The sequence below is a fragment of the Panthera leo genome, chromosome B1 (assembly GCF_018350215.1).
Source record: "Panthera leo isolate Ple1 chromosome B1, P.leo_Ple1_pat1.1, whole genome shotgun sequence".
Lineage (NCBI taxonomy): Eukaryota > Metazoa > Chordata > Mammalia > Carnivora > Felidae > Panthera > Panthera leo.
The window spans coordinates 3,422,363-3,446,947 of record NC_056682.1 but is presented as its reverse complement, the minus strand read 5'-3'; the positions used below and the strand labels follow the sequence as shown (position 1 = coordinate 3,446,947).

The 24,585-nt window shown below is 44.2% G+C and overlaps 1 protein-coding gene across 1 annotated transcript in view; it reads left to right on the top strand.

The window, feature by feature from the left end:
• The first annotated feature begins 213 nt into the window (after positions 1 to 213).
• The window catches only part of CSMD1 (CUB and Sushi multiple domains 1), a 681,511-nt gene continuing 657,139 nt past the window's right edge, over positions 214 to 24,585 (top strand). Inside the window, 2 exon segments of the mRNA XM_042934172.1 lie at positions 214 to 242; positions 7,771 to 7,848. Coding sequence (XP_042790106.1) covers positions 7,809 to 7,848 — 40 coding nt within the window. The 5' untranslated portion in view covers positions 214 to 242; positions 7,771 to 7,808.

Genomic DNA, 24,585 nt, shown 5'->3' with positions numbered 1-24,585 from the left:
CAGATTCAAGATAGGACGAGACGGGGGCCGGGGCGTAGCCCTTCTCCGGAGCCTCGCTTCACGCCTCGGTTACCCCCAGAGCAGAGCGGGAAGCCGAGGCTCCTCCCCCTGACGCAGCGTCAGGCCGCAGGACCCAGAGCTACTCACGCACGCGCCTGCGTCCTTCTCGCGAGGCTGGGGCTAGCGCGAGGCTTCACCTCCTGACCCGCGGCGTTTTATCACCGCGCTGCAGCCGGGGAGGGGTGAGTACGGGGCAGTGGGAAGCTTGAGGGCTGCAAAGAACCTTCCCGTAGCTGTGTGTTGGTGTCATTTTCTTATTCTTAGTTACTGTTGTTAATCTCTTCCTGGGCCTGACTCATAAATTGCACTTTATCCCAGGTGTGCACACCTGAGTAGGACAGGTGGTAGGTCAGAGAGGGGTCTGTGCTGCCGGTGGGTTCGGGCGTCCGCTGGGGTCTGGGGCGGTGTTCCCGGTGGGTCGGAGGGGGGCAGTGGAGCGGTAACACAGTTGGTTTGGGGGGTTTCTCCCGCTGCTCCCCGGGAGAGGACAGAGTGGGGACCGTGGCAGCCCATGGGACCACCCAGTCTCTCTGCGTGCTTGCTCTCTGGTTCAGCATTCAGTTTTGTTTGGTCTCGGTTTATGAAGACGGGAAGCAAAACAGTACGTTTCTGTGGTAATGGAATTGATCAAGCAGGAAAAAAAAAAAAGTTTGTGCAGAAAGAGGACGAATTATGGCGCTGTGTTTTTGAGGTGCTGAGCTCTCGTGCGGATGTAGAGACTCTGGTTTTAGATGGGGAAATAGGCCCATCGTCTATCATAATGGACATAATGAGAGATTGTGTGCATACGGATTGTTTATCAGTGTCTACACCAACCATACATTAATGATAATTAACCAGAATAGGAAATTGAGTCAATACTTACATGTTTACTGATCCTTGTTTAACTATGGGGGCATTTTGCTTTGGACTTAAAACATTGTTTTTTAATGTTTGTTTATTTTTGAGAGGGAGAGAGAGAGAGTGAGAGTCGGAGGGGCAGAGAGAGAGGGACACACAGAATCTGAAGCAGCACCAGGCACAGAGCCGCATGTGGGGCTCGAACCCATAAACCGCGAGGTCATGACCTGAGCTGAAGTCAGACGCTCAACCGACTGAGCCACTCAGGGCCCCTAAACATTTTTCTTAACGTGTATTTAATCTGAAATTTGAACACTCTTATTATAAACAATAATGAAATCAAATGAAGACATGCTAATTTGGTTGGGGGTGCTAGGTAATTAGATCTATTAATGAAGCAATTGAATATTTTGAAGGCATTTCTAGAAAATTAGGGAACAAATATTCTTAGGGGAAGAAGTGAGTTTTACAGTAAAAAATGCAAGCCACTGGAATTGCTCAAGATATAACATTTTCAAAACATTTACTTTTTTCTTCAAAAAAGATTGACAAAACTCTAGAAGATACTACAAAAGTGTAGTTTTTTTTCCCCCCTACTAATAAAGGAAAGCAGAAAATGTGCCTAACAACCATGAACCAGAACCAGTTTTTTTGTGACGAATGACATTTCTACCAATTCAAGAATAAATTGACATAAAAATGGAAATTTAAAATAAATCATATCTACTAAGGGGACAATATAAAAAGACAGTCTAAACACAAAAGATTAATAGCTTGTAGGATATAATTGCTTACTTGCCAAATTAAATGAAAAACAACTGATTAGTTGCAAGTCTAAGAGAACAAGAGTGTTTCTGACAATGAGACAAGGTCAGATACTGTCATTTGTATGTCTGTTATGTACTTAAGTACTTTATACACCGATATTAGATACTACATGTACATTTATATTAATTTGGTAAAATTAATGAGTATGAGAATCTGAGTCAATCATAAGTGCGATGAACAGGGTTTATATTTTTATTTGCAAACCTTGAACTCTTGAGATAGTCATTGCTGTGTACGCATGATGCAATTTCCTCTGTGAGTTGTAAGGTTTCTCGGTGGTTTCTGTCACCGTATTCAGTAAATTCGTTTTGTGTGAAACTATGGTGCGTTTATTTTGTTTATTTGAGATGATCCAAGCTCTCCTTTACAGGGAGAGCATTGTTGCAGACATTGGTGCGGGAAGCTCCAGGATATCATTGGCGGAAGATACGGCTTCCTGACAGAGGTGTAATGAGCATGAGGACCTTTGTGAAGGCCGGGCGGCCCTTGCCGGGGACAAGGCGGGGAACCTGGAAAGCATCCAGGACTGAGCTCGATTAGGACCCCATCATGGATGTAGGAGGGGAAGGATGTTCCCTTTGGAAAGGGTTGAGAAAGCAGTCGCTTTACGTAGAAACAGTAATATTTATCTCTTGTCATATTGCCACTCTAAACATAGTTATGAAAAACTGTTGTCATTTCGATATAGTGGTTCTTCCCTCAAATTTCCAAACTACCTAAAGTGGGATTTAGCCTGACCCTGACAGATTATAGCGAAAGAAGCTGATAGAAGAAAAAGAAAGAAAGAAAGAAGGAAAGAAAGAAAGAATAACATACCCTCTCTGTTGCTATTTTCCAGTCTTTTCTACTCTTAACCTGCAAATGTTATCCCTAGAATTTTTCACCTTATTAAATGTCCTCATAGGAAAGGAACTGGAGATACCTATTTGAAGATGCTAAATCTGAATTGCTGAGAAATGATCTTAGGCAGGATAGACCAGTGAGTCTCAGACTCTTTATCCAACTGTCTCTTCCCCACCAAACAAAGTAATGAAGAGAAAGGAAAACAAAATAAAACAAAACAAAGCAAAACAAACAAACAAACAAAAAAGCAAAGCCAGGTGGCCGTGCTAAAAATTTGTAGCTTGAGGCCAGGCCCAGCTCCAGAGTTCCTGATTCCATACATCTGAGGTTGACCCAAAAATTTGCGTGGCTCTCATTCAGAAGATGCAACCGTATCATCCACTGTAAGACTGGAGACTGAATGCGCTAAACACTTCTGTCCATGAGAACTTTAGGCTGCTGGCAGAGGTGGCCCTGGGTAAGCGATCTTTCTGGAGATGCTCCCATCTGTCTGCCCTACTGTCTCCCTCTCTTCCTGCATCTTTTCTGGCAAGAGGAACTCTCCATCCAGGTCTGCGGAGAGCCACTGGAGGGGCAGGAGGCCACTGGATGGAGGAAAAGAGGGGACATGGGAGGAGGGCCCTTGGAGGAATGCCCAAGCCAACTGCCCTTTCTTTACAATGTCACCAGGAACCAGTGCTGTGCAATTAGAACACCCAACAACTCGAAACAAATTAGGACTCAGTGGGGCAGATAGTCTTCATTACAGCGCCATCTTGTTGGGAAAAAAATCCTCGGCGGAATGACCTTCACACAACTGCATACACTTATTTCCAACATTCCAGAGTTCATCAGGCTCCCAGATAGGACGTGTGTATTTAGAGCCCATTATCGTGCCCTGAAAGCTACTCTTTTTATTTCTGTTTATTTTCTGAATGCATTGAGTTCTGTTTGTGTTAATCTGTTTCTTTTGGGCGATGTTTGCTTTAGTTTCATGCTCTTTATTATCTCCCGTTGATTATCCTGTTCGTTACTTATTGTGCATTCATCTCTTCTCTCCTGAGTAACTTCAAGACAAAGTTACTACAGCCCAAGACAGCGGTTATGATGGGTGAGGCGCATGAAGGCGTTCCCCAGTTCAAGTTAAACCATTGTCCTGGGGAGTCTGACAGACAGGGTCACTGCAGCCAGCAGCACTGTGGTGAGGGCAGGTGCCAGATCTCCTTCTCCCACCAGACAGAGAGAAGGATGAGGAAGATGTCAGGTGAGGAGGGAGCACACAGGAGAAGAAAGACCCCTGATGCCCGTTGATGCTTCCCTGCTAGGCAGTTGGACGTTAGGGAGCAGGATGCCCCCTAGGGGATGCCCTTTGGGGTTAACACCCTTGGAAGGAGGAGAAAGCAGCTGTCCTGGGTTTCCTGGAGGTCCTAAACAGTCCCAGCGATGCACAGGGTGCTTGGAGTTGAACTTGCTCCCCTTCGGGACTTGTATACGCTCGTGTGCATTAGTGTGGTCGGCCCCTGGAGGGTATGACCCCGGGAGAGGTGGCTGTCTGGAGGTCAGCATTCCCTGAAAGGGGCTGACACTGAACACTACCCACCGACCAGTCCATCCACGAAGGGGCATCTCCGTGGCACGTCTCCATTTCCACCAGGAGTGGCTGCACTGTTAGGAGTCCCGTGGTCTGGCTGCGGTACCGGCCGTAACGACCTGCTTGAGCCGCATCACCACACTGGGCTGATTCACTCATTTCTCATCTGCCCTGTTGGGAAGAGTTCTTCAAAGTCTATAAAGCACTTCCGCACTCTCATTTTCCCCCTGGTGAAATTCACAGCAAAGGGACTGACCGTCGTTGAAAAGATTTAGCAACTGAGTTTGTGGTGTTTAAGTGATTTGTCAGATTACGCGACCATATTAACGGGGGTAAGATTCACAGTCCAAGGCCAGACTCCTTTAGATTATGCCCAGAAGGGAGTGCTTGAAACCCCCATATGCCACTGAACAGGTGGGCTCATCAAAAGAGATCCTGTGAATAAGAACATTTTGGAAAAAATGATTCAGCAGTCCCTTAGGTAGAAAGTCCCAACTTGCCATCATATTGGGGTAACTGTGAAGAATTGGCTCCAAAGCAAAGGTCGGTGGTGACAGTAGCTACGTACAGTCATATCTGACACGGAGTCTGCTTTTCACTTGGCTGGTGGACCTCCAGTGTCCTGGGTCCTCTCCTTTCCTGCCACATCCCAGCACACGCCCTGTCCCGGGGCATCCCCCAGGGTCTCAGGCAGGTGCTGCCCCATCCCAGGAGTGCTCTCCAGTCCTCTTGTGCCCCACACCCCGTGTCTGCTGTCTCAGCATGTGCCCCACACTCTGTGTCCCAGCAGCCCGTAGACAGACTGTCAGGGGTCATCATCAGAGCTGGCCCCGCCTCGTTCTCAGTGTCTTGGCAGCAAGATCCCAAATGTCCAGGTACCCTGCCACCGTGTCTTACCTAGAGTTGTGTGTCTCAGCCTTGGTGGTGAAAGCCGCGACCCATCACCCTACCCATCTGGCGGCAGCTTTGTCTTGGCCGCTCCTGAACCCCAAATCTGCTCAGTGGTGAGCACTTCCCCATCCTTCCCAAGAGGCTTCGTGTGATTCCCTCCTTGGGAGAGGTTTTTTCAATGATGCCTTCCCCCTGCAAAGGTGTGGTCAGTGCCAACGGGAGGGAATTGCTTTCTTCCTCAAATGCAAGAGCTTGCTTTTTAAGAGGGAGGTGGGAAGTGAGGTAGAATCAGCTTTTATTTTATTGCAGAAAGAAAGTAAAAGTAAAAGTATCAGTAGACTATGCTTTCCCTTCGACTTTGGTGATGTTGAGATGATTTCGAAGGCCAGGTACAGGGCTCTCTGTCATCTTTGGCTTCCTTCCTTTTAGGGGGTCTCCACCTCCATGCTTCCTGCACTCAAGCTGGCAGAACACAAGGGTTCTGCCTCGTGGGTTCTGAGTGGGGAGATCTGTATCCCAGTCACATATCTCACTCTCCGTGTACTTCCGACAAATCTGTGAGCCTTGGTTTCCCGGCTCCCTGGTATGAGTAAAGGTCTGTACAAGACCTACCTGAGTGGTGGGAGAATTAAACACCATGGTGGGTTTGAAGACGCGTCCCACAATGTAAGCCGCTAACCAGTGTCCGTGTGAAGAGGCAGGTGAAATGTGTGGTGTGGGACTCTGAGAAGCAGAGATGTGGAGACCTGTACCCAGGGGGCCAGAAAGTCCACCGACGAGATGGTGGCAGAGTGCAGAGGGGACACAGGTTCAGTGACATCAGCTATAGAACAACCCGAAGGGTGCTTGCTGTGGCCACCTCTAGGGCACACGTCTGAATACACAGGAGAGTAAGAGCAAACACTGTCAGGCACGGAGTCTATCATGTGCTCCCCTGGGTTACGTTCGTTATGTCTACACCTTCCTCATACAGCCTTCCCACCCCTGCATTCGACATCAGCATGCCCACTGCATTAGGGCTCTGCAGAGAATCAGAGCTAATAGGCTCCATATGATTTTTTATAAGAAATTGGCTCTCCCAGTTATGGGAGCTGAGAAGTCCCAAGACCTGTAGGGCAAGTGGGTGAGGTGGAGATCCATAAGGGCTGATGGTGTAGTTACGATCCACAGGCTGGCAGGCTCAAGACCCAGGGAGAGCTGATGTTTCAGTTTAAATCTTAAGGCAGGAAAAGCAGCAGCAACAACGACAACAGTGGAACTAATATCCCAATATGAAGACACACAGGCAGGAAGACTTTTTTGCTACTCAGGAGAATGTCAGCATTTTTTTTCTATTCAGGCCATCTACTGATTAGATATGTCGCACCCAGATTAGGGAGAGCAGTTTGCTTTACTTAGTTGATCTAAATATTAATCACGTTCACAAAGCACTGTCACAGAAATGCCCAGGATACTGTTTGACCAAATATCTGGGCACTCTGTACCCAGTCAAGTTGACACATAAAATTAACCACCACGCTCACTTTTACAGAGAAATTAACAGATTCTGAGTTAAGTGACTTACCCAGACTGCATAGCTACCAAGTTGTTAGCAAAGATTTGAACCCGGATCTGCGTACTTTGAGCTACTCTAGGTCGTCTCATTTGTGTACATGATAACTGTTCAAATTAAATATTATATTTTCAATATAAATATTAAATTATTATTTAAAAGTATTTTTTAAGGTTTTTAATGACAGAGAGAGACAGAGCGTGAGTGGGGGTTGGGCAGAGAGAGAGAGAGAGAGGGAGATACAGAATCCGAAGCAGGCTCCAGGCTCTGAGCTGTCAGCACAGAGCCTGACGCGGGGCCAGAACTCACAAACTGCGAGATCATGACCTGAGCCGAAGTCAGACACTCAACTGACTAAGCCACCCGGGTGCCCCTTAAATTATTATTTTAATGTAAATAACAATAATATATTTTTACTATTTAAAAGACTTTTAAATCAAAATATTATTTCCTAGTTTCTTCTCAAGAAATGCCTCCTTACTTGTTGTTTTCTAGAAATGACCAGAAAAGTGAAACTTCTTAAAATGTTTGATGCAGGACCTGAAATCACTAAGGAACATAAATTTAAGCTTGAGAACTATGACCCTAGAAGCCAATGTCATATATGCCTTTCTTTTTTTTTAAATGCTGTCTATAGATAACAAGCATCTGGGAGGATTTTCATTCTTTTATTTAACATCTTATCCCCAGCACTCAGAACATGATTTCCCATATGAGCTCCCCATGAATGTATGTATGTTAAACTTTGTACTATTAAATAACTACATGAATAAATAAATGAGCAGCTTACATTTTATCTAAAAATTATCATGAACGCAGCAAATTTAGAAAGCTCTAGAGTCATTGCACCTTCCTTGAGAGAGCAGTCTGCCTGAGTACTTGTTGAAATGGTGGTGATTTCTAGATGGGCCATCGCTGGTGTTGAAGGTAAACCACAGCCCACATCATTTTTAGCTTCTGACACTGCTGTTATAAGATGCGATCTTGCTGCCTGATAGCCTTGCATTAATTATTCACAAGCTCTTGTACTTCATTTGCTTTGCATCATTAACCTCTTAGAACGTGTCCCACTTTCCAGAGGTTGGTAAGCACGCAGTCATGACTCAAAATGCTGTGAGGATAAAGCACTATTTTGTGATATCCCTTTGACTCCTACCTACTAATGGCTTTATTTTGTTTCTTGCAGTGAAAAAGGCAATTGAATTGAAGTCAAGAGGAGTCAAGATGATGCCCAGCAAGGACAGTAGTCATAAAAACTCCGTCTGTAAGTCCTCTTTTCTTTCTATATGAGGATTGATATGTCAATTAGAGGGGACACAGAGGAGAGAATGGAGGCGTCCTGGAGAAGTAATCCTATAAACTGCTTTTCTCGCTTCCCCTCTTTCTACTTTTCTACCTGCGAAAGTATTTGCTGGAAGAAAGAATGTGCACTGGCTTCACATTGTTGGGGAAGAATGTCCTGTTGACATTGTCCTAAATGAATCTGCTAAGTGTGTCTCAAATCTGTCTTGACTCTCTGCTCTCAATGGTCACTGTGAGGCTGGACCTTCCGATTTCTCTCATGAATAAGTGTTCCACTGCTAGCGTTTGATCCCTGCTTCCCTCCATTCTTGTATGGATCTTTAGGATATGGAAGTCTGGTCTTACCATTTTCCTGTTACGATGCTCTCGATCATCTGTTGCCTGAAGAATAAAATAGCTTTAGGGCAAATCCTGAGACCTTCCAAAGAGGAAATACGTACATATATATACATGTACATAAAGACCACATGTATACAGGCTCCATTTGCATATGCCTGGCACGTGGTAGTACTCCGTCACTAGCTGTTGGATGACGGGAGGTGTCTCCTACCACCTACTTTTCTAGTGTCTTCTCCTGGAAGTCTCGTTATTACTCAGCTGAAGGGACCACCTTGCCATGCCTTGGATGATGTCACAGAGCCTCTCTGCCAGAAGTGACCTGCCTCCCTTCACTGAATGCAGAAACCCGTGTCATGCTTAGAGACTCCCCTCCCCCTCTGAAGGCTCTCCTGACTCCCAGGCATGGTTAGCTGGTCCCTCGTTTGGTTCTTACCTCTGTGACGTCATTTATTTTGTCAGTTTCACGGTGAGTTTACCTGTCCTACGAAATGCAGCTCCGCAGGCCCCATGGTGATACCCAGGCGGGTTCATTTCCGGTGTGGTCCTTGCTCAGGCACCGTTGTTCCTTTTAGGACTTTCAAGCTGTCGAGTTGCCTTTTCTGTTCATTCCTGGTGACTTCTTCTGGTGTCCCTACTTACCTGCTCTCTTTGTGCTCCTTGTCCAGTGTTTGGGATCTACGCATTTTATCCATTTTCCCACTGCCTAGCATTTAGTAGAGATGGAAATCTTGGCATGGACATCTTGAGCTCCCTCAGCCCAAGCAGCTCTCATTTTATCTGCGTGATTTATTGGGCTTCTGCATGAAGTTTTCTCCATGGCAGATACTCTACAACAGCTAATAAATAAACAAAAATAAACAGCAATATAAATCTTTTAAAAATCACTTTGTAGAATGACCTACTTCTGCTTCTCAGTATCCCATTTGTATGGTATCCTACTCATTGCCTGTGGAACAGGGTCCATTGACTATATGATGGCCCTGTTCCCTGGCCACTGAAGAGGACAGAGAAGTAGACTCAGACTCCTAGGATGTAAGTGTCAGATACAGGGCATGTCTTAGATCTCTCAGGCTACCATAACAAAGTACCCTAGATTGGGTGGTTTCAATTCATGTCACATGGTTCTAGAGGCTGGAAAGTCTGAGATCAAGGCAGATTGAAGTTCTGATGAGGATTGCTTCCTGGTTTATAGATAGCTGTCGTCTCTTATATCCTTATATGGTGGAGGGAGAAATCATCTCTCCTGTCCCTTATCAAGGCACTTATCCCATCATGAAGGTTCATGCTCATGACCTCCTTACCTTCCAAAGGCCCACCTCCAGATACCATCACACTGGAGGTTAGGATTTCAATAAAACAATTTTGAGAGGATGCAAAGATTCAGTCTATCAAAGGATGTATTGCTTGAACTCTGACTAACCCAGGTCCTTAGGTACCACACACACACAAAGTCAATCTGTAAATATTTTCATTACACTTTCTGTTTGATAATCATGGAAAGTGCCATTCAAATCAGATTGGACTAAAAAAAAACGGAATCCAGATGAAGGCAGAAAACAACTAAGTGACAGAGAAAGAAAGGAAGGGTTTTATTAATAAAGTTTTGATAGTTTTTATTGCTAGCTTTTAATTCTGGATGTTCAGTAGGGTAGGGGATGTGGTATTTATAATAGTTTTGTACTTTATATTTTATAGTTGAACACCTTACAGAGATAACCCACAGTAATGTAGAACCACACAGCTGCTGAACCTCCCCATTACATCAGTATTAGGTCAACACCAAACTTCTCTGCTAGAGCAAAATGTAGATGGAAGCTATCTTTGTAAAGAGAATGTCTCTCTGTCCTTATCTGAACATGAAGTGACAAAGGCCTGATTACTCACTTGGTGTGAAAAAGGATGCTGTCCTTTCTCCAAACAGCATTAAACTTTTGGTTTTGGTTGTGAGACATGAGAGTTAATTATTAGAAAAAAATGAGGATCGAAGAAACTGAGGGCCTTCTGAGGTCCACGATGTAATAAATAATAAAATGTTATTTACACAGAAGTTGTGGCCAGAAAACTAAGTGACATGTTTCCTAGAGAAATGGACTTGGACTTTGAAGACAAGGATTCCGTGGTTGTAAAAGTATGAAAGGTAGCCAAGGTCAGGTTTCATCATTTATGAAATTAAAACAATAACATTTTAATTAATGCTTAATTTAACGTTTTAATTTGGTCAAGTGGGTAAAGCAAGGTGTTTATAGATTGCCCTCTCCAGTATATGTCGTGTGATGGGCATTCAGCAAACCACACCGTGAGGAACTGGATTTTCTCTGATGAAAACAACCCTTTAGTAAGTAATCCCGCCTCACGTTATTCTCCTCCAGAGGGGGCATCTGGTTCCTGTTGGGACCCTGTTTAGGTTGCTAGAAACTGCTCAAGATTCTGATCATCCACACAGGGCAAACTACCCAAAGATTCAGGTGTTTGAAGAGAAACAAACAGAGAAAACACTAGACAAGGCAAGGAACCATGCCTTCTGGCAGTGTCGATCCAAGCCTCCCCAAGTGCCAGGAAGAGAGACAGATACCTGGCTGGGGAAACGGAAAGATTTGACAGACTCCCTCAAGGAATTCATGGTTTAATGATGAAAGGCTCATATAATTATAGCAGTTAGGTCACTAGAGTGCTGGAACGAGGTGACGTGTACTATGTTTTATAGCAAGACTAAGCAAGGATTTTATCACTTGTATGTTAGGGAAGTTTGTACAGATCTATAGTGGCTGGTGCATAGGTTAAAAGCAGATTCCCCGTTTCATCGGATAGATAACCAGTGCCTGTATTGAGGTCCATTTTCCAGCCATTTAGCACACATCCCTAGGGCCAGCGTGCATTTCCTTCCTAGACCTGCCTTGGTTCTCCATTTGGTCCGAGACTAGCTCCGTGAGAGCGGAGTGCTCCCAGCCAGCAAAGCCCTTCCCAGCTGATGCCTTTACGGGATCACACGCTGCACTTCCTCCTCCCCAATAGCCCAGCCAACAAGCACGTAGCACGTATATACTGACTAAATAAATGAAAAAGGGGAGAACACAGGAGAGGCTCGTTTTCCCCCATTGTGGAACAAAAGCCCTACATATCCTCTCTTCTCCATGGGATTGATGAATCTTCTGTGAATTTTGCTCTGGAATCTATATTGGTCAGTTTCTTTATCCAGCCCTGGTTTCACGTTACCAATTAACCCCTTAGTCATTCACATCTGTCCTTCACATGCACAAACGTGATCACATAGTACAGGGGGTGGGCACAAGCGGGGATATTTTAGTCCTTCTACATAATGAGGGCAATTAATTTCCTCCATTACCTTGTAGAGTGGAATGATGTACAAGTTTGTTTTTTCATCAGGTTCATTCATTATTGATTAATAAGTGTTTTCAAAAAATCTCAGAGGTAATTAAGGTATTCATTCTGCCTATTGCTCTACATTTCCAATCATTTTAAGCTTTGGCAAGATTGCAACATAAATGGGGAGCATCACTCAGCAGAAGGGCATCTGGAGAAAGCTCAGTGACTGTCCCACCCTGAGCTTCCCTGCTGTCTCCCAGTGACATGGGGTTCGCCTTTCTTCTGAGAACAGACCCTCTCAACACCAAGTGGTTATTAAATTGTCACTGCCTATTTTTAACGTTTATTTATTTTTGAGACAGAGAGAGACACAGCATGAATGGGGGAGGGGCAGAGAGAGAGGGAAACACAGAATCGGAAGCAGGCTCCAGGCTCCAAGCCATCAGCCCAGAGCCCGACGCGGGGCTTGAACTCGCGGACTGCGAGATCGTGACCTGAGCTGAAGTCGGACGCCCAACCGACTGAGCCACCCAGGTGCCCCATCACTGCCTATTTTTAAACGGCGGTAACGGTAGACACAGTATGTCTTCCTCTTCTGAATCTTGACAGTCACCTATGTGGGATACAGTGTTAGCAGCCCCCCATGGGAGAACCAGGAGCCTGGACAATCCGTTAGTGCCCTTCTAACTCCAAAATATAAAAATCTGTAGGGAGGAGGGTAAACGAAAACCTTGGTTGTTATTTTTCAGCTAGAGATTGTTTTCCCCCTGTAAAGTTAAGGACAAATGACTTTACAAACTCCAAATTGATTTGTTGTAACTCACTCAGATGTATTGATGGCCCATGCTGTGTACTGAGCACAGCGGTCACAACAGTGGATACCCAAGCAGGGTAGGACATTGATGCGGAATCATTATTTAATGTAAAATAGAAGAAAACACTACGGAAAAATTGAACAGTATAATGCATTACCTTATAAACCCTTGGGTAAAAATAACAACAGAACATCATAAAATAAATGACCCTAGAATTCTCCTACATTTGACTGTAAACCATTTATTTCATTGCCTTTGTGTCTATGGATAATCAATATTTTTTTTTCTACCTTGAAAAATAAAAATACCTGAAGCAAAATAGTCCAAGTTGCCAAATAGACAGTCCTGTTAATGAAAAGCAATTGATCAGGTATCGTCTTCTATAATGATACTCAGTAGTTCCATTTTTTCCCTCTGGTTTTTCTTTTGAGTCAGAAATAATTATTTGGAAAGGCAGATTTTAAAATTTTTGTAGCTCTGTTTTTAGAATGACACAGCAAAATGATGCCTTAACCACTCTATACAGCTAGAGATACAGTCACAACTATATAACGTCTGATTTACCTTTTTAACACACATGACTGGTTAATCCATTTTCTAAAATATACCCTTATAAATGACTTTCCATCTGTCTGGGGTCATACTGCATTTATCCCCTTATCACTATAATTGTTACACTCATAGTGTTCATTTTCTTAAGTTTGGAAAAATTTAAGAGCGTGTGAGATATACTTGTGCGAAATACTTTTTACTTATATTCTGATGGGCGGTGAAGAAAAAAAAGGGATTAATCTTGTGTCTTGTCTAGTTTCTTGCCTTCTTGTTGGACGCTAAGCTTAGTGACGTTATCACCAAGGGCTCAGCCCAAGGACACTCTCCTGTCAGCCCTCTCTCTGCCAACGGTGACTGGCGTAAGCTAGGAAAACAGCAACCGTGAATTCTCGTTAATGGGGTTAAAACAAGAGATGAAGAAAAGGCAGACCATCCCAATAACTGTCTTGGTTTGGAAAGCAGTTCCTGTGCGATCACTGGAACGGAATGAGCTGTGTTTGGCTTACTGTCCTGGACTGCCGTCTGGATTTCCAGACTCTGACATCCGGCTGCCACGCAAAGTTTGCACGCCCCCGTGTCAGGGACGTCTCTCGGACCAGGCCGTTCCTTTTCCTCGCCGGGGACCGGAGCCTGGTGCCGGCCCTCTCTCCGGCAGCCAGCAGGCCTGCGCCCTCCCAGCCATCACAGGCCGGCCATTTCTCCTTCGCTCCCGGCCACCATGGTCCCCGGCCGGCCCGCAGTGTTACCGCGTCTTCCTCCCCCAGCCTCCCGTCTGCCTGCTTCCCCGCGGCGGGTCACGCTGCCACGAGCCCTCTGGGCGACACGACGGTGGCTTCCACGCACTGTACTCCATCCCCTCCGCCTCTTACCCTCCTCCACCGGTCGGGACGTGTTTCTTCAAAACCTCCCGCATCTTCCGCCCGGCTCCGCTCCTCTGTTTCCTTAGTTTGAAACGATGCTCTCCAAGGACTCTCGTCCCTCCCTACCTTCGGCGAATCTCTCAGAATTTACCTTTTCTGAAAGACTCACTGGCCATCCTGCTTCCACACATCTTGCCCGCCCATTATCGTGTCCCTCGTGTTCTTCGCTCTGGTTTCTGTGTACCGCTCGCCATGACATATCCCAGCCACCACGCGTGTGTATTTACGCTCTACTTGCGGGGCGTGTGTGCGTGTATTTGGATGTGCGTGTGTGTGTGTCCTTATTCCTGTCTCCCCCCACCCCAAAACTAGAATATAAACTTGAGGATAGAGCTTTCCTTCTCCTTTCTTCGCCGATATCTACAAGTCGCTAGAGTCACATGCACACAGAAGTTGCTCAAAACGCTTGTCCATTGAACGCCTGAGTGTCCTAGTTACGTGGTAGCCTGGAGCAGGGTGACAGAGTCGTGCTCACACTTTTCTTCAGTGATGTCATTGTATCCCACATCTCATTCATGCACACAGTAGTCACACAGTGAGGAAAGACCAAGAGCTTAGGGCTGTTCAGAATATGTTCCTTCCCCAGAGAAAGTTACAGCTAACTGGTATTTCTGGTTATGTAAATATTTATCATACAGAGCCTGTCTTAATAAACGTAGCAACATTTAGTGAGCTTTGAGTAAAGATACAAGTTTATTTTTCCAAACAGCAGCACATCGACCCATAACAAGTAAGGATCTACAGAAAGTTAGGATGTGAAACAATTACATTAGTCACGTACTATGCCACCAGCCAAGTCACCACACCTTCTGTACGAGACCTCTTTAATGGCTGGGTCACTTGAATATCTCACGTATAGACATGCGCTTGGCATTGGTCGAAAGTATGCTGCATTATCAAAATCACGCGTATTACATGAAAACGACCCTGTTGATTGAATCACACATCAATGGCGTAACATTCTGTAGTCTTAGAACGTGATACCCACATTTTCACTGTGAGGAATTGATTTTCTTCAAGTGTCTGTTATGAGTTATGAACAAGTAGTAAACTCTCATTGTCAGTCTAGATTTTGTGCTCTAGGAGGTCAGCGACCACTCTGTGGTGCACCCGTTTCCCCCTGGCTCTACCGAGTGAGTCCACGTGTCAGTGGATCGCGGACTGGGACGTGCCTGCTTTTCGAGAGGTCGTTTAAAGAAGGCGGTGGCGAAAGGCGGACAGCCTGTCTCCTGTGTACCCGCCCAGGTTCAGAGCTGCAGGGGGCTGGGATGCAGGGAGGGGCAACGGAAGGAGAGTGTGTGAGGAGATGAATAACCCTGAGTAGCCCACTTAATTCGCCTCCGAGGCAAGGCTACCCGGGGAACAGAATCACCCAGCTGGTCAGGATGCTGTGTGGTTTCCACCCCTGAGACTTTATTCCGGAAATAATTTTCATCTGGCCCAGTACCTGCATATGTTGTTGTTCTGTTCACCCCCACATGAATCGTCTTCAAAAATTAAAATGATCTGCTTTACCCATTCCCCCCAAAAAAGCATGCTTTGCTTCCCAATACTGTCGTTAGTGTCACTACACGTATCATTAAATGGCCAGCCGTCCTGCCCATCATCCGGCTTTGTTTTTAGGGGACCTTCGTGCTCTATTATTAATGGGTGATTTGTTTGAATGGTTGCAGACTACGGTAATTTGTAATCCCACTACAGAAAAAGCCATGCCTGCTTTCTCTGTGCTGGGTTTCCGGCACTAAGTGCTCTAGGTCTTGCTTCGAAGCGGATTTTGACAGTAGGAAAAATAATAGCCCCATTAACCTCTAACAGTTGTATAAAGGTTTAATAAAACACGAGGGATAATTGCCGCAATCTACTGTGTTCTATCATAAAACGTGGTAAGAGGGAGTTTTGCAATTGTGAAAGATCCTTGTTTTCTTAACAAATGTAGCACGAATCCCCACGTAGCACGAATATGCTAGATTTCATGAATTGCTTCATAAATCAGGTAAGTAAATTATGCTTGCAGTTTCTACATAGGCCTTTGTCACTGCAGGAACTAAAATATCTTTCAAAGTGCGGTGGGAACCCCGGCTGCAGAGGGGAGTGCTGTCTGGAAACAGGGTAGGAACAGCGTCACTGGTAACTAGAAGGAGAAGAAGGTGGCTCGTCAATTATTTAACACACCACTTACACAGATAATTGCTTAAGTAACCAGGAAAAAGAAAGGACCTATGAAAATACGTAAAATAAGATACAGCTTGATTGGATCAGAGACAGTTAAATGGTACTGTAACCCTAATAGGAAGTAAAATGCTTTTTCAGTGATTTCAGCGTACAATTATGGAGCATAATTGATTAACTAAAGGGAAAAAAACTCACTTTGCAAAGCGACTGGAGAATGCATTATTTTGTTTGAGAGAGCTGGCAGGTGGCTGCAGCTCTGACAGGACAGGATACATCGTAGCATTTCCGTCCTTGTTTTTTCAGAAGCCCAGAATATCACATGTTGGGTTTGTGTTTTCATCAAACTTTATAAAGCAACTTAACCTTCCAAAATAATTGGATGAGAACGGAGTGCTGAAGAACCGTAAGGCTCTGGAGACTTGTGGGATTATTGGTGTTTGGGTGTCAGTACAGTTAAAATAATTCCAGCAGCAGTTAGAAGGAATCGCCTTTCTGATGGCATTAAATTACCTTACATGATGGAATGTTTGCTAGTGAGTAACTTCCATCAGAAACTAAAGAGGAAGATAATTAATCATGGTGACTCCTTTATGAATTCAGTGAAAGCCCTCCATTTTACACATGAGGAAACTGAGTCCGTGAGTTAAATTAATTAGCCTCACGATAAAGACAAGAGCTGGAGCTAAAAATCAGGTTCTCAGAACATCAAGGGGAATTCAGAAAAAAAAAAAAAAAAAAAAAGAAATACACATCCCTGAAGCCCCATCATTTTATTTAAATCACATTTTGAAGGTGCCAGGAGGAAACTGAAAGTATTTTCAGATTAAGTCCTTTGAGTGTGTATGACATTACAGAATCATAACATTACAATGGACTTCCAGTTTTTGGGGAGAAATCACTTTGCCCAGACTTGGTAACTTTGCCTCGCTGAATGAGAAATTTAGATAAATGAACTGATGTTGACCAAGCGGTGATTATGCCGATAATTTATGTTAATTTTAAGGAAGGCAATTAGCATGTTCGGTAACATGGAAAATACAAGAAGCAGCATAGGTACCGCATGTGTGTAGATTGATGGAGAAGTAGAAACACCCACCTTTCTTCAGTGATTCAGGGAAAGCCTGTTGGGAAGACATGGGCACATTCAGATTCGCTCCGGCGAACTCATGCCCTGCCCGTATCACAGGTGATCCTCCAAAGCCCCGAACACCGGTCATGTGCCCTACAGTGCCTTTGCAACATTTTACTTGTTGCCAGTCTCTCTTTTTGACTGCTTGTTTTGAAATAATTATAGATTCCCAGGAACTTGCAATAAAGTCTACAAGGAGCGCTTGTACCTTCACTGTTGTCCTGAATGGTAACATCTCCCCTGTCTGGAACGCAGTAGCACAGTGGGCCCAGTGACTTTGGGACAGTCCACAGAACTGATTCGATTTCACCAGTTCACGTGTATGTGTGTGTGTGTGTGTGTGCACGCACGCGTGTGCTTGCACAGCTCCGTGCACTCGTATCACGTGTGTGGGTTCTTGGAGCAACCGCAATCACGGTACAGAACGCCCTGTGAACAGCACACGTCTATTCTCCAGCTGTCTTTTCAAGGGTATCTTGAAATATCCACCTTGCTGTTTCAAGGGTGTCTTGTTCATGGAGCCGTGAAGCGGGTAACCATTTGTGACCGGCATGTGCCGCTAGCACAACTTCCTTGCCATCCACCCAAGTGTTTGTATGTAAAGTTTGCTCCTTTTTCTTGCCATGTGGTGTCCCATGGCTTCCCTGTACCCTGGGTTGTTCCTCCTTCGTGTCGTTGAAGGATGTTGGGTGTCTTTCTGATTTGGGGCTTTTAGGAACAAGATGCTAAGAATGGCTTTTGCATGAACACGTGTTTTTATGTCTCTTGGATAAGTGCCAAGAAATGTAATTGCTGGGTCATACATGACCTGTATGCATGTGATATTTGCATGTATTGAGTTATGAGAAATTGCCAGACCTATTTCCGGAGCACCTGCATCGTTTTACACCCTCACAAGCAGTGCATGTGTGAATCCATTTCCCAGCAGCCTCAGCAGCACTCGGTGTTAGGACTAACAACAACAACAACAACAACAACAACAACAACAACAACAAAATTGGCCATTCTGAGAAGTAGGCAGTGATATCTCATTATGGTCTTAATTTGCATTTCCTTAGTGGCCCATGATGTTGGAGATCACTTCGTGTGCTCATCTGCCATCTGGGCACCTTCTCCAGTGACATGTTAGCCCACATAGTTCACCCTCTTTCTGTTTGGATTGTTTTGGTTGTTTGTTTGTTTTTCTTGTTGAGTTTTGAGGGTTTGTTATATGTTTGACATGCTCATCCTTCGTTAAAAATGCAGTTTGCAAATATTTTCTCCCAAATGTTTTCATATTTTTCTGTCTTCAAAGGGCCTTTTGTAGAACCAGTCTCTGTCTCTGTCCCTCTCCTTCTCTAAGTTTTAGCTAATAGATTTCTGTCAAAAAAATAAATAAATAAAGTAACTTCTGGTTTCTGCAGACACACATAGCATGGACAAGAATAGCGGGCAGGTGGCTGCCCTGAATAGAAAAGGTGTGAGGCCCCATCCCCAGAACCCCATGACCTGTTGGGTCTTTCAGGCTGCTTGCAGTAGTAAATCCTGCAGCTTAAATGACCTATACATAGAAGGCCAAGAAACTGATAAAATGTCCTCATTCGTAATCCCACAATTGATTGGATATTTTCATGGGGATTCAAAGGAATTATAATAATCTTAAAATAAGGGAATTTAAATTATGGAAATAAAACTTACTTCAAATAATAAAGAGTAAAATATATTTTACAAATTCTTACTGATTTTTTTTTTCAAAATGTCCTATCTTTTACTTCTAGTTTGACTGTATATACTTAGGTTTGAAATGGATGATTTTTTCCCCTTACTCTGTCTTGCCTGCAAAATGGAATAGCCTTACTATAAGTCATCAAAGAAATGTAGCGATGATATATTGACTTCAGAAGTGTTCACCAATTTTCTTTTGTTACAAATCCATCCCAAGTAATCATCACAGTAATTGAAGTAAATCAGGTAATTTAATTGCAGCAAATTATTATATTTTTTGATGTCATGCTTACTTGATCATATCCCTAGAATTCAGTGCGTTTACATTATTTTTATAAAGAAACAGCATATGGAGAGATGTGCTAAGTGGAAGTTTATGCCAGAGAAGGAAAATAAGTTGTGTTTTAAGATACATATGTGAAAATACATGGCAAATCAAGGAGATAAGCTAAGATTAACAAACTGGGTAATTAGTAAAGTGTTTTGCAGACAGAAAGAACCATATTTTGTAAGCATTGTGTGCTGCAATTATTATTAGAATGGTTGCAGGGAATTCAGTTTGCTTATTTAAATCACCTATTTTATAGTTTCATCTGTCAGACTGAAAGGCATATAAAACTGAATAAGCCATGTGACATCCAAACAAGATACTTTCATTATGTACCTGGGAAAACCTCAGCTTCAAGTAAACATTCAAGTTTGGTAATTAGCACGTAAGAAATTTTCCATACACCCCCAGCCCCAAGAAAATCTTTGCAGCTTTTTTTCTTGCGCAAATGCATGCATAAATGTTCCACAAACCTTTGTAGGTTTCTGACATTGGGAAGAGTGTTAGTTACAGCTCTGCGTACTTCTCAGAAGGACTGACTCATCTGCAAAGAGGTAGAATAGAGTTAGAACATCAAATGCATTAGGTAGCTGTAACGATTACAGTTGTAATTTCTGTGAAATGAAAAAAGAATCCTATTGGAAAATGAAGCGTTTGCTGATTGGGCTGTAATCCACCTGCAGCTGGCCATGTTGCATGTGCTCAGAACAGGGTGTAGATACCATCTATCCCACCCACCACCAAAGGGCCATTTTCCTTATGTTCAGTCACACAAAAATTATTTATGGCAGATTTTGACCCAATTTTAGTTTTTCATTGCCTGCTTTTTGCATCACAGTGGCTTGCTAACACTTGCTTTAGTTGAATGAATAACTTCATTTCTGGCTTTCATTTGTTTTGTAAATGAAACAAACAAACAAACTAAAGTCTCTATTTTGGATGTTCTTGTAAAGTATACAAACATTTTTCTCCAGGATTATCATCCTTCAAAATAATATATTTTTTTAACTCTGGTAACAAAACCAAATAAACAGACATGCTACTAATGTTATCCTCTGTATCTGTAAGTTCTAATTAGAATAATATAAAGCCAGACTTGTGTTTTTCTTGGTTTTTATATTAACCTCACTGTATTAAAAGGCTTAGGTGGAATGTGCTTTGTTAAAATGAGGCTGAGCATACCAGACAATTTGAGCAATCCTTTTTTATTTTTTGTTACTCAGCATTTGTTTTTGGGCATTAAGTGTTTTCGATAAAGGACATTAAGTTGCTAGTCCTGCATTATAGCACTATAATTAAGATCTTGCTTGTATTTGAAAGTCTTCAAAGGTTTGTTGCATCTATAAGACGACTGTTTTTTTTTTGACAATGTCCTAAAGGCCCTCTCTGCTTCTCCAATATCATTGTCTCCACCTTGGCAACAATCACACATGTACACCCACACACACACGCATGCACATTCCCATACAAGGCCACGTGCCTTTTTCCGTGCTGATTAGTCTGTTATGAGTATCCTTTCTGCCTTGGCCCCCTCTGCTCTCCAAACTTCCCTTTCTCCTCTTTGAATAAGTTCCAGATCATCCTGTAAAACTGACGTGACACGGCGTCTTCTCTGCCCCTCTCGACACCCCGCCAAGATGGCCAGGTAGCGTGCTGGTCAGGGCTACCAGTTCCCTCGAGCGCAGAGAGATCGGCACTTTGCGTGTAGCCTGCAAAGGCTCTGAGACCTGGTCCTAGGGTCTGTGCTGTGCTCCCTGCATTCCAAACGCATTTGTTCGTCTTCCCCCTCTGCCGCGCCTCGACTTGTGTTGAACTTGCAGCGCACCCGGCACTTGGCACGAGCCCGTTCGACCCACAGCCTGCTCTTCCCGTGTGTCATTCCTCAGGGGCGGCCAGGGGCGACATCCACCCCGTGGGACCTTTCTTCCATCTCTGCCGCCGACTCCGTGATTGCAGGCTCTGTCTGGACCTCCGTGCTGCTGTGTTCCCGACATGTGCCCTGCGCACGCACCCGCTCCCTGGGTGTTCCACCGGGAGCTCTCCGCGCCTCCGCCCCCGGCCAGCCTCACACAGCCTGTCCGGGAGCAGTGGCAGCATCGCCGCCTGAGGCGGCAGAGCCCCCACCTCCGCCCTGGGTCTGGGCCCCTTCTCGGTCGTGAACGTTCATACCTTATCCGTGCTCACGTTCATCCAGATCTCTGAGCCCCCACGTGCACTGGCGCATGTGCGCGCGCACACACGCGCACACACACACACACACACACACACACACACTTTCTCCCTCCGCCTCCAATCCCCTTCCAGTTTTAGTTTTTTACTTCTGGTCATTATTTAGTAATTATACATACGTATGTATGTTATGTGTATGTGTATATATACCTATATGTATATATGTGTGTGCTACGTTTGTACGCATACATACATTTTGATGCATTTTAATGTTAACGCTCCCACTAGGATGGTACCGGAGACGTGGTGGAGACTCAGGGGATGTACATTGGACGAGCGAGTGAATGAATGGATCTTCGTGTAGCTGCCTTCTCATCCAACTGACAATAGCATCCTGTCCTCCACCACTCTCTCACTCAACACCCTAGCTAAGTTAGCCCACCTCACAGATGTAAGAAAAACGGTCCTCCTCTTCACCCTGTCTTATCACTTGTCTAGAATCTGTCAGTAATGAGAGATATTTATCCATTTGTGTTTTTGTTTCTCCTAGAATAGAAGCTCCTTGATAAGAGGCCTTAGCTTGTGCTCGCTTGTCTGCCCAGAACGTGTGATGCCTGTCATGGAATAAACGTTTGGTCAATAGTACTGATTTATCGACCGGGCGAGTTTACTCAGCACAGTATGTGGACTGGACTAGGTTACGATGTGTATCTACTGATACCTAGCTCTCTGTCGTCTATCTGCCATAGTCTCTGTATACAATAAATGGATACTTGCTCCCAGAGAAGAATTTTAATATTGTAAACCTTCTTTAGATTAGATCAGCATTAATATCAGCTTTGGTGTTTTAAAGAAGGCAAATTCAAGTGCTCACATGGCACATGGGATCACATATCTTTAAGAAATAAAGGCCAAAGCACATGAGAGTCTTCAAGTTTCCGAAGGAGCACCTCTCTGTCCTGCAGCAGTATTTTTGTGATGCACATTCAGGTGTGCAGGCCTGAAAATATCCTACCAGGGGAGGCATATGGGCCATGAGTCAGACTTTCCAGGTTTTCCTCGGGAGAGTTCATTCTCTGAAATGTTTATTCAGGTGTAAATGTCAGGTGGCTCTGGGTCAAATGCGGGACGTTGGAGCTGACAAGCCCATAAAGAGCATTTTACCTGAGCCCCTTTCTTTGGGGACATGGTGGCCTGGAAGTGGCAGAGATCACAGAAATCCCACCGGTGCAAGGCAGACAGCATGGGCAGGGTGTGAAGGGGTGTGCCCCAGGGCACTGAGACATGAAGGGTGTAAAAATCGGAAGCGAGAAGAAACAACTTAGCGCAGTGTTCACAGCACTAAGTAGCTACAGCAGGAGCCGCCGGATGTCTAAGAGACTCTTAACGGAATGAATTGCGAAGTCGGTGGGAGGTCTGATCTGGATGGAGCCTGGCCATCCACAGGTAGCGATCGACTTGTTAGTGAGTGCGCCTGGGTCCCGGCACCCAGCTCAGGGCCTGGGTGGCCACGGCCATGCCGGAGAAGCGGAGGAGGGATGAATGAAAGGTGACCTCAGAACGCACCTTCAAGGGGAACGTGCTGGGTCCTGAAGCCACGCAAGTTACAGATTCAGATTCTTCGCAACCGTGTTCAAGTTACATACTCTGTCGTGTCGTTTGTTGTTTTATCACAAAACTGCCTCGTATATTTCTTAAACCAAGAGGAGTTATTACAAATAAGATAAAGTTGAGCTAATCTTTTCATTTGTGAAATAGTGATGATAGTACTTGCCTTGTTAGACCATTTTGACCATTTATCACTCTTCATATAAAACACTTAGCCCAGTGCCTGATACAGTGGGCACTTGGTGACCATACCTGTAGATTCTATTTGTGTTTCTTAGGACAGAAACCACACTGTGGGCACTGATCGTACTTACCATATAGAAGTGTTTCTACTCTCAACTTTATCCGAGTAGATCACGAACATTTTACTTTGAAATACCAATTTTGAAATGCCCTGGGAAATTATAAACTACACACCGTAAGTTCCTAACCTTCTCTCTATTGAAACAGATGTGATAAGTGATGTTCCCATGTGTGATCCAGAAGAGAAGTCACAGAGGTGTCGAGATACTGAGCCTCAGCCCTCGGCACCCTCCCCATGCACACCCCCCCACATGCACACACACACACATACACGCACACACACATAATGTGTCTGATTTCTGTTTTATTTGGATGTGATATTTATTTAGTTTTTTTAAGTTTTTTATTTAAGTTTATATATTGAGAGAGAGAGACAGAGAGAGAGAGAGAGAGACAGAGAGAGAGAGAAAACCTGTGCACACAAGAGGGGGAGGAGCACAGAAAGGGAGAGAGAGAGAATCCCAAGCAGGATCCATGCTGTCAGCACAGAGCCTGACAGGGGGCTTGAACTCACCAACCATGAAATCGTGACCTGGGGTGAAAGAAATCAAGAGTCAGATGCTTAACTGACTGAGCCACCCAGGTGCCCCCTCCCCCCTTTTTTAAAAGGGATGTGATATTTATTTTTAAAAATTTTTGTATGTGAGTAAATCACCTACTTAACGGCCTCAAAATACGTAGTTTGCAAAATAAAAATAGGGCTATTTTAGATTTTTTTTTTTTTAAATTGAACTGCATCATGTAATAAGAAAGCATGGTAAAGGTCCCTCGGCATAAGCTGCGGCCCAGGGGAGATAAGCTTCTGGCTGTCTGTAATTCCCAGTTTGCTTTCACACAGCTCCATTCACCTCTCAACAGAAAGTAGGCAAATAAAATCCATGTTGAGATTAGCAGTGATGTTATCACAGGGATGACCTTGAATCAAATCTGGCTAATCTCAAAGCTTGCAAATGTTGGTTAGTTTGGGTGTGTGGTTACTGACAGCCTGTTCGGAAGGCATCCCTGACCTGATTCAGACAGTCACTGTGCGGGGTCCCTAGTGGAAAACCCCTAATCACCACTGTAACAGTCTGTCCACAGGCTGTAGAAAGGTGTTCTTGAATGTTTCATCCAAGCCTAGCAAATTTGAGGTTTGTGTTTTAAGTTTACATTAGTGTATGTTTCCTAATGCAAGAACTCTACTTACCCTCCTTCCCACTACACTAAAATATTATGTATAGTATATTCGTACTTGGCGTTGATATATTATAGCATCCTTATTATTTAATTGCTCATTTTGATTATTTGCAACCTTATTTAATTTTATCCGTGTAAAATGCTGGAGCAAATAATCTCT